At 51.1% G+C, this 10262-nt stretch overlaps 3 protein-coding genes across 3 annotated transcripts; 1 reads left to right on the forward strand and 2 right to left on the reverse strand.

The window, feature by feature from the left end:
* Nucleotides 1–560: 560 nt before the first annotated feature.
* On the forward strand, nt 561–2305 carry CC84DRAFT_1088500 (uncharacterized protein; the record flags this gene model as incomplete). The annotated part of the gene is made up of 5 exons (XM_018174258.1): nt 561–896; nt 946–1061; nt 1102–1882; nt 1935–2160; nt 2211–2305. 5 exons carry the CDS (start codon nt 561–563, stop codon nt 2303–2305), a joined length of 1554 nt encoding a protein of 517 aa, XP_018037476.1.
* Nucleotides 2306–2630: 325 nt separating this feature from the next.
* On the reverse strand, nt 2631–3948 carry CC84DRAFT_1186171 (Clavaminate synthase-like protein; the record flags this gene model as incomplete). The annotated part of the gene is made up of 4 exons (XM_018180841.1): nt 2631–3084; nt 3133–3406; nt 3439–3690; nt 3744–3948. The coding sequence occupies 4 exons, from the start codon at nt 3946–3948 to the stop codon at nt 2631–2633; spliced, it is 1185 nt and encodes a 394-aa protein (XP_018037477.1).
* Nucleotides 3949–7345: 3397 nt separating this feature from the next.
* Nucleotides 7346–8115, reverse strand: CC84DRAFT_635170 (uncharacterized protein). The gene is made up of 2 exons (XM_018186975.1): nt 7844–8115; nt 7346–7793 (listed from the first exon to the last, which is right to left on the reverse strand). Exons 1-2 carry the CDS (start codon nt 8009–8011, stop codon nt 7581–7583), a joined length of 381 nt encoding a protein of 126 aa, XP_018037478.1. The 5' UTR covers nt 8012–8115; the 3' UTR covers nt 7346–7580.
* Nucleotides 8116–10262: the final 2147 nt, after the last annotated feature.

A 10262-nucleotide genomic window follows, 5' to 3' on the forward strand; every position in this document is an offset into this window, starting at 1 on the left:
CCAACCTCAGCCTACCTCCATGGTCGGCAGCATACGCCCGTGCAGCTCCTCAGGAATGGAATCCCGACTTCAACGAGAGCTCCCTCAGCTCGCAGTCGCTGTCCTACAGCGAGGCTGATGGTCGACAGCAGCCTGTGCCGCTTGCCGATCCCCAGCCGTCGCGCCAGTACGAGACCGCTCCCACCGTCCCTCTGAACAACTCGGCCCACGAATGTCGGCCTCAAGATAACTCCCGCCAGCCTCATCTAACTGCTGTGAGTGCAGACGTCGATCTCTGTAAGTCTCGACTGACGCCACGCAAGGATGCTGCTGTAGTCCCGAATGCCCCGCCATTCGCATCAGATACCCGCACCTTAGCTCCCTTGTTGAACTATGCCAACTCAGACATGCATGTGTCTCCTACACATGCATCGACGCAAGCGGCTGTAACTTGGGCGCAAGAGCCTCATTCCAACACCTCTCCTATCGCTCCCCAGCATGCTTTTGTCCAACACAGCCGTGCTCTTCCCCAAGGCATGGTGTTGGGCAGCCAGGCGCAACTACCAGACACAACCTGGGCTATGGCCACTGCTGCTCCAAGCGCTACAACGCCAGCTGTGTATGAGCAGCTGCCAAACACGGCCCCGTTGTGGCCAGCGGAGCCAGCTCCTCAGGACTATGCGCATCAACAGCACATCCTCACAAATCCAGCGCTCCCCGAAATCAATACTCCTCGTGGAAAGCGATCACTCGTTAAGAATACAGTAGCGAAAGTCCCGGCAGCTTTTGTCGCGAGATCGCTAAAGTCCAAGGTGTCGAAGAGGAAAGGTCCTCTGGATGAACAAGCTCGGCGGAAGACACATGAAATGCGCAAACAAAAGTCTGCCTGCATCCGCTGCAGATTCTACAAGTCTGGTGTACGTTTCCACTACTGTTGGAAGAAGCTTTTGGCTGATCACATACCAGTGCGATCACGGTGATCCATGTCAGAAGTGCCAGAAAGTTGCGGGCGGGGCTAGATCATTCAATATGCCCTGCTGCAGGATTCGTCTCGAAGAAGCTATGCTGGTCCGCCACTGTAAGTAGATTGAATTCTCTCCACAGACAACGACACTAATACAGCGCAGGCAATGGTCGATCTAACCAAGATGAGGGTGAATTCATAGGTTATGAGTGGCTCCCAAATTGGAATCTTCTCAACATGGATATCATCTGGAACCTTCCAGGGACAGGGCCTATCCAAGTTCAACCAATGCGTATCACGATTGGGCAATATCGTCCGAAACGACCTTTTCTGGATGCGGCAACGAATGAGTGGAGTACCAACCAAGGTCGAGTAGTTGTTGAACAGCCGCCATACGCTGTTTATGATACACACAGTCTGGTCCCCCTTTTGGAACGATACATTACGAACTTGCAGCCCGCTGTTGAACGATGGATCTTCTCCCGGGTCTCCCATGATGAAATAGCACTCCTCACGTACCAAGAAGTCGTTCGCCTGAGAGCCAGACTACCTCCGGGTTCACAAAATCTTCTCGACCTTTGTATGAGAATTCAGTGTCTCTCGGTTGTGTCGCAGGGTTACGGCACTGTTTGGTCTAACGACGTGCCTGGTATTCAGGAATATGATTACAGCAAGTTAGGTCGTAGCCAGTATGAGGCTTATGACAGAAGTTCTCGCGACCGGCCGCTGCCAGGAGCCATTAACCAGCAAGTCGATGTCGCGGCTTTGAAACTTCTGAAGAAACTGGAGACAGCCTGCCACAAGTTGGTGAATAACAAAATATTCAAGCCGAAAATCAAACCGTGGTACGAACTGTTCCTTGCTTTGTACGTCATTTTCTGGAACCTGGAATACATTCATCGAAGCGCGGAGACCTACATCCAGTCTAAGAATGGAACAGTAAGCACCCTAAGACAGCTTGTGATATGTAGTCTGCGGCTAACGGAACCAGACCGTTGAAAGCCATGTCAACAACGTTGTCAGTCGTCAAATTGAGAAGTGGGAGTATTCTTTCGAGGTACTTCTGACTTATTGGAAGACCGCCATCCGCGATTACGTCCCTTTCAAAGTAGCGAGGGAGAACCCCGAAGAGTTGCGCAAGAAGGGCCACCTGGATGCTCAGGGTTTCGACTATGTGATGGAGTTGGTGAGTATCATTGACCGAATCGGAGAAATTGGTACGTGCAATCAAACGACTTGCTGGTGCAATGCTAAACTACCATTTTAGGTCAGTCCACGGCACCTCATACAGGCCTCCGATCCACACACAATTCTTTGTCAAGCAAGTGGATCAGGAGGCTTCTGGAAACATCTGGGGCTTAGCCACTGTTTTGTTCCTTTAGCCGTCTCTCTTTCTACTGAAATGATTCTCATTCGTCTTTTATTCTTACTCATAGCTACGGAGCAAACGGAAAATTGGATTAGGGCAGGCTCAATATGTCCTATGCATCTGTGGCAGCAAGTGTTTCAGCAATTTGGTATATTAGTATGTTATACACGATACATCGGCATCGCGCTCAAGATACTGAATATTCCCCCAATAAGTACAAGCAAAGATCAAATTGCCCTTCCCAGCGAGTATTGCTACGCCATTCTGAAAGACAAAGCCACCTGGAGACAGCAAGAGAGACAGGTGATAAAAGAGCATTTAGCCGTGGCTCTCGCGACCACTGATCTTGCGCCAGGGGTCGAGGTCACGGATCGGGATCTCCTGACGACGACCAGGCGTGAAAGGATCGTCGAAGTTGTGCTTCCAGGCATCAGGCTTATCCCAAGCGTTCTGGGGATCGCGAAGGAACATTCGCAGAAGGTGTCGTGTGCTAGGCTCATCCGTCTTGCCATATGCTGCACGAGCGTGCATGACGCTCAGGTTGTTGATGAACTGGATATCGCCTTGCTGGCGATCAAGCTTGGTGCAGACCTTCTGAGCCACCTCCTCCACTGCGTGGATGGCATGCATTTGCTCCTTTGAAAGGTCCGGCATGCTCGGATCGCGAGGAATATGAAGGCCACCTAGGAGTGGCGCCTTGACAAGTTGACATATAGGCTTACCCTTCGAGAAGAGAAGTGTGGGACCAAGCTCCAGGTACGGAGCCGCGTCTCTATAATATTTTCAGCAGACAAATTGGTTATTAGGCCGACACACTCACTTTTGTTTAAGCTCGAAAGGCCACCGAGCCTCGGCCATCGTCTCAAGCACGGCCGGGTCCTTTTCCAACAGTTCGTTGTAGATGCTCCAGAAGGAAGCTAGGTATTGCTCGCCGCCATTGCCAGCGCCGCCATCATCCCGCACATGCATAGCGAGGACATCGCCAGAGAATCGATCGTTGTGGAAATCCATCTTTGCCGTGATTTTCGAGCCAGCAAGACCGATATCTTTGGCCCAATGCGGAACCTTGCGGTGTGTTGCGTCAAGGACGTGGCCTATGTCCTGTCAGTTCCGAAGTCCACTTTACAAATAAAAGGGGACATACTCAACGTCTGGTTCGCATATGAGTCTGTAGCACGCAAAGGGCAGGTGTGTGCACAAATGCCGACGAAGGCGATGACAGCTTCCTCATCGTTGAACCTAGCTGCATCAAGGCCACGGATAACAGCAACGCCGAAGCCCTCGTGGATTTGCTTGCTAACAGCAGCCAGCTTTGCAGAAAAGTCTTTGCTCAGAGGGAAATTATCTTTGCTGATTTGCTCGGGCGCACTTTTCTGCACTAAATTATTGTCAGAAATGGTCAACACGCAAAAGAGGTCGTTGTTTCCTTACATTTTATCGAGATGACAGCAGATCGAACTTCAGAGACTTCGGCGGCACTGAGATTGACGACATACTTGGTCGGGTCGAGTTCTGAGTTCTTCCAGACCATGGAACCTTCTACGGAAGGCGCGAGCTTGTCCGGTGCTGAGCCGAATGATGAAATGCTCCGCAGAGACTCCGCTGAAGATTTGGCACTCAAGCTCGAGACTGACATCGTGAATATCGGCTGGTTAAATTTGAGTATTGCTGGTAGTGGCTGACGGTGAGTTAGCTGTGTTGTTTTGAATTCTGTGTGAAATCGTTGAGATATTGAGGCAGCTGTGGAGATGGTGATGCAGGTCTCAGGCACCCGGGTATGGGCCTTTATATGCACAGGGCCAGGAAGGTTCTTGCATCGGACGCCTATAATAGCGAGGCTGCGCCGGACGCCTCACAGCAGAGCTGACTGAGCGACACAGATACAACGAGGTTCGCTATTCAATGCTAGGGTGAATTATAGAGCGCCAACGCTTATAATCTCGGGCAAGTCTCCCGGAGGCGATAGCATGCGAGGCTGGCAAGAGGATCACTGCTCCTATTCGTTGGTCGCATTCAATTCGAACGTATTATTGTCAGCTTGCAGAACCATGCGAACTAATCCTCCAACGACAATGCGCCTTGAGAGCGGGTCCAGAATCGCGCTCGAAGACTAGACTTGACATATTCCAATTCCATGCTTTGCCACATGGGCGGTTATGGATGTTCGTCAATCGCTCGGCGGTCACTACGCCGCTTTAACGCTGTAGCGCAAGCGGGAGTGCCGTGAAGTGTGTTCCACAAGGCCAACATGCGCCTACCGTATGGCCACCTCAGCTTTGCCGCGTGAACAAAGAACCATGCAGATTACTTGGCCCCATCCTAAGGATTCACTAGCAGTTCACCTGCACTGCCCAGACCGAGCAGCACTCTCAAACGTATTGAGTGTGCATTGCATCGAGGAATACTCCCACGATCGCGATCACCCGCTCATCCTCAGCCCTATGAGTCTGACTGCATGAAGCCCTGGCTGGATGATCATACTACATTTATGCTTCTATGTTCACCCCGCAGCATCAGCTCCGCACCAAACCTTGCGCCACCACTGTCGTCAACCGGAATACCCTGCAAACGTTCATCAGCTTGACAGGGTACTCTGCCAGCAGCAGTTCGAGTCTTGCGTTTAATATTAAATGTTCGCTGCTTTGTGCGGCTGCTATCGCGCCACGATTGATGTGCTCCTGGACCATCCACTGTCCCCGTGTTGTCCATCCCACGTGGGGCCCACTACTGTCTAGGGAGGCATCCTCACTTAACCACAGTGCATTGTTGAAGCACTCAGGAAGAATTCTAGCGATCAGTTCGCTTGCCACCGCGTTTTGGATGTGCAGGTAACGAAGCAGTCATGCTGCAGAGCATCCTCAGCACTGCTACAACTCTGTGACTGTCCGCATCCTCATATGACGGAGGCCTCTTTGCAGCAAGCGAATTCACGAGGCTAGAGCAGCCCTGTTCCGAGCTTACCATTATCGCCCGCTAAGACCTGTGTGTCTACTACGGCGGAGAGTCGCACGCCAGGTCCTTCCGACGACCGAAGGTCGATCATGAGAGGTCAAGTGAATGCCTTGCCGCCTTCAGCACAATGCATATCTCAGCATTAGCGCGCTGCGCATGAGGAACAGGGGTTGTTACCGCTCTTAGCTTGGTGAAATTTCGAATATCGGGTTCCCAGGCTTTGATGAAGCTACGCCGCAGCGAAAAGCGCTTCGCGCGGCGACCCACAGCAACCCAAACAAGGTGCTGACGATGTGAATTCGTCTCACAACTATGCCAAACTCAGAAAGGTACTTATGGCGCGGACCGGTGCGCTCGCCGCCGGGAGGGACGGACAGCATCTTACTGTTGGTCCTTGGTCTTTTGCCCGCAACCAGCTCGATCGGTACGCGATGCGCCAGCCACCAATCAGCCCACAACTTCGGGATTCAATGGTAGCAGCGTTTAAAGCGGAAGATTCAGCAGGTATGCATCGCACCCTGGTCACGTATACATCGGGTCATGGCTTGGCCAGCAGCAGCTTGCAGGAAGCAGGGTGAAGCGCAAATTGCCTACCTAAGACACCATGACTCGGTGTCAGGTGTTGGCTCTAACACCTTGAATCATCTCATTTGACTCCCACGCTCTACACGCTATTCCCGAGATTCCAAAAGCGAAATGGCCTTTAGTTCAAATCAGGCAGCGAGAGTCATGCCAAGCGAATTGGGGCGTAACACGTCGCTTACAACCAGTCCCCAAGCATGCTTTGCAGGTACCGCCATTAGCGATCGGAAGATCCTTCTCGCAGTGGCACCAACAGCCTTGCTCACGTAAATCTAGCGATGGCGACTTCGACCTGCATACACTCCCGCCCGTTACGGGACCAGAGTCGTCGTATTTGATACGTGGAACAGTTGCGTGCAAATGCTTGGCCGAAGGGCGCAAAAGCTCGTCGGCTCCACGAGCATCTGACTTTCCGCCCATATCGAACCACTTGACCATCAGACCAATTTGAACTTTTTTATGGGGAACATACAATCCCTGCTATCAGGATAAGGATACCATGCGGGGTCTATTTCACAACACCAATCTGGCCAGTATCTTAGCATCAAGTGTTGGTCTGCTCGGAAGTACTAGTTTGGAAGAGCTCGCTCCTAATATGCAGACATGTGGGCCTGAGGTTCACGCATGCAGGGTGCTTGACTAAAGACTGAGTGAACAGCCCACATCCCGGCCTGCAACACCAAAGAAGGCTTGTTTCCCCAGCTGTCTCACATCGTGGCCGTTTAGGTCTGCATGGGGCTGATTATTAAGTTTGTACCATTGAGGGGCAAGAGTACGCAACAGGGTCGTGCGCTAACGGTATGCACGCGCGCGCAACAACTCACACGCTTTGCTTGCCTCTCTCACAAGTCCGGCCGCCGCACCATCGTTCACCGCCTGTGCTATCGACACTATATGCATCAGGATAGAGCAAGACCTGGGAGTTCAGTAAAAGTTAAGCATGTCGCCTCATTGTCCGGTCAAAAGACATGGTGTCCCGCCTCACGTGCAGTGATCGGTGAAGACGTGGAGTCACTTGCCGCTTGGCATTCGCTGCGGTATCTCGTCTGGAAGGATCTATCGGGTGCGTTGCATCATTCGGCATTGCCGCGACTCAACATGGAGTTGCGGCGATGTCAAGGATGAAGTAGCCCTTGTCTGTTCAGGATCTGACTCGTCTCTAGCTTACACTGAATCCGTAACGTTTCCCATTGATACTGACACGACCACTGCTGCTCGTCCCTCAACGGAGCCCCACCGTTTCCAGTCCTTGAAGTATGGCTAGGAACAGCATTTTGCGGCGCGGGACTACTTTTCCGGGTCGTTTACTCCAGAACGGAAAGACGAACCGCTGCGCCTCTTGGTCACGCCACCTCTGAAAGTGATCTGGAGAACAATATTCGTCGGCTAAGTCTTTCTTGGACGTAGCTTCAGCACTTTACCAATCCAGAACCCTTGCACCAAAAATCATGGCTGGTAGGGAAGGCAGACTTATGTCCCATGGTTTAGTCTAGGAGCTGCACAAAGTTGGCGCTGCGTCTAATTACGGTAAGCTTCACCGATACGAGGCTGCTATGATGTGTGATACATTGTCTGCGGAGCATCCTGGCCTAGCATACGGCCGGTGGAGCTGGAGCAAGCATGTCAGACTTCAGCCCTACCGCCCAGATAGTCCGCAAATTTACGCCTGACCGTACTCAAAGCATGTCTTGGTTAGGATAGATTGCGTTGAGGCAAGAGAACCTACGTGTACAATCACGCTCGCTCACGCAAACCCCGCCAAAGCGAGCATAAAGTTTGGCCATTGCATATGGCGTATTGCATGGCATGCAAGTCGCCGTAATTCCCCACCTTGAGCTGTTGTTGTACGTGTCGTGGGATCGTTGAGGCGACAAACCTGCTGTGTAACCACTGCCCACCTCCAGAATGCGGGCACCGGTCCGATAGAAGGTTCGACTGAAGCATAGCCTAAAAGGTCAGCTCGCTTTATGACATAGACCCTGTCGGCTCCAGGATACCTCTGCTTGAGAGTTTTGAGCCGCACTCTTTGCTAATCTCACGAATGAGCCAAGCAAATCGGTTCGCACCTCCAACCATTTACGGAAAATACTTACTGTGTCGCACGAGAGTGCTCCGCAAGCCGAGGTACATGTGCTGTCACATGGCCTGCTCCTTTCCCCCTTCATTATAGGTTCGGACTTGTATCCGGCCCGGCAGGATCGCAAAGTGCATGCAACATTGCAAATTCCATCCACAGTCTAGATGGAGATTAATGGAGCGGACGTTGCCGTGAACCTCCCCTCGTTGGCAAGGCTTCAGACGAAAACGATCGGACAGAGTGTCTAAAGAGGGCTCAACGCCCAGATAACGCAACTTCAATATGCTCCACGAGCCCTACCGCAACACACCATCAACGCAGAGTTGCGCGGCACACCAAGCCTCTTTCGGTATAGTTATATCTACGCAGTAGAGATACGACGATTGGTCGGAATTGCCCTCCGATGCTCTACCACATAGCACAGGGGGGAAATATTGTCGGAAGTACCTCATAACACCATTTCGGCGCTCTCCCGTCGCTCCTAGGTTACTCGGATCGTGGGGTCTTCATGTGTACCATCGGTGAATATGTACGACACAGTGGTTCGCCTTTCTAGCTCCCGAAAGCTTAGCTAGTAGTCAAAACAGACTGCATGGCAATTTGATAATAAGCCAGCGGGGTAGTCGAAGTTCATGTGTAAGAATGAGGGGTTTTCGGTGGGGGCTGCGGGCCGCCTAGTTACGCTGGCACCGTTACGATTCACCACGCCTGAGGCCAATGAATCCAAGCTAAGCTCTGCGTGTTAGTTCACGCGATTGGGTATCGCTCTTGCGGTAGTCGCGCCTCTATCGAATGAACAACGTTCACACGATCGTGATCCAACATCCTTCAGGATGCTACACGCACTCCACAGTGTGCTTGACTCATCTTGCATCAACAAGGGGGATAATGTGCGATTAAAGCAGCGGTGGAGCTATCATAAGGCACCGCCTTGGCGCATAGTACATCACCGGTTGGGTTTGCCACTCAATGGCGACGAGACTTATAATTGATGCTCGAGCAGAGTCCAGAGCTCTTGGTCGACCCTATTATCCTAAGGAGATTTGCCGCTTTCGCCCGAGCCTTTCTTGATATAATTTCCACGATAACGATGACTCAAGTTGTACCGTGGCATTTCCCGAGAACCTGAACTTGCTTCATCGTGAAGACAGTGCTGGAGATGGGCCTTGCACATGGACACGCAGGGCCTGTTCCATCGAGTCGACACTCACTGGAGTCCAGCCTCTTTTGGTGGTGACATGATGAGAGATAGAGAGTGGAGTATGATACACCGCATGAAGAATGCAATCATTTTACAGAAGTTATGGTATACCGATGAATATAATCAAGTATGACGATTGTCAAAAGAGTTTACAGTTACACGCGACAAGGTGAAACGAGAGACAGTTACCCTTGTAGCCTTCATAGATTTCGATACTTTGACGTGGTTTTCATGTCGCCCATGAGTTTTCACGGGCTTTTTGTAGGCCCCGCCAATGGCATTCATATTTCCCGCCGCCGTCCTACAAAAGGTGACCACGTGGATTTCCAAACCCATGTGCCAATATCTTATGAAGTTACCTTCCTCCAACGTACGATGTCTAGTATCGACAGAAGAACCGCATACGAACGCTTCAATATGCTAGTTGTGGTAGTTGTACATTCTCCCAAGACGTCAAATTGCTTGGGACACAACAGCATCGAATAATGCTCAACACCACCAACCGTCACCAGTATGCCTCGATTCTAAGTCGACAATGCGTGGAACATCCGGAGTTCGTAAAAGCGTACGCTGCATCTACTACATATAGGCCCACCTAGTATTCAGATCATCCTTGAATTAATGCTCAATGACAGAAGATCAGTGACGTTCCTATAATATCTTCCGCACAGTGGTAGAGCGCACAGTTTCATGCTACCACAGGCAATAGACTACCTTTTAAAACCTATCTATCATGATATATTGCCTGTTTGAGCTTCACTTAGGCTATTTGTGCTAGGAAGATGTCTGCGGGTCGACTGCTAGGATTAGAATTTACTTCTTTTATAAGCTTAAGCTGTAATGCATTGTCTTGTAGTTCAATTGACGTGTTATGAAAGTTGCTCTATCTGGACTGTAGATTTGAGAAGGTCAGCCATGGCCTCGTGTGACAATTCTAAGGCTACTATTCTACTTGGTACCTCTTGGAAAGACCCATATCTGTATATAGAGGGACATTAGGCGTTTCTCGCACACATGAGGACACAAGAACTTGCCCTCTATGTGCCATTGCATACACAAGTACTTGTACTAAGGCTTCAAGTGATGGCAGTGTGGATTGATTTGGTGATAGAGCATTCACCAGCCAAGGTGTGCTAGT

Source organism: Paraphaeosphaeria sporulosa, assembly GCF_001642045.1.
Source record: "Paraphaeosphaeria sporulosa strain AP3s5-JAC2a unplaced genomic scaffold CC84scaffold_4, whole genome shotgun sequence".
Classification (NCBI taxonomy): Eukaryota; Fungi; Ascomycota; class Dothideomycetes; order Pleosporales; family Didymosphaeriaceae; genus Paraphaeosphaeria; species Paraphaeosphaeria sporulosa.

Bases quoted from the DNA above. Each gene is read 5' to 3' on its own strand.
- CC84DRAFT_635170 (XM_018186975.1), bottom strand. From the start codon at position 8,011: ATGAAGGGGGAAAGGAGCAGGCCATGTGACAGCACATGTACCTCGGCT. The intron at 7,794-7,843 runs GTATCCTGGAGC...CTGACCTTTTAG, and splicing joins CTCAAAACTCTCAAGCAGAG to GCTATGCTTCAGTCGAACCT.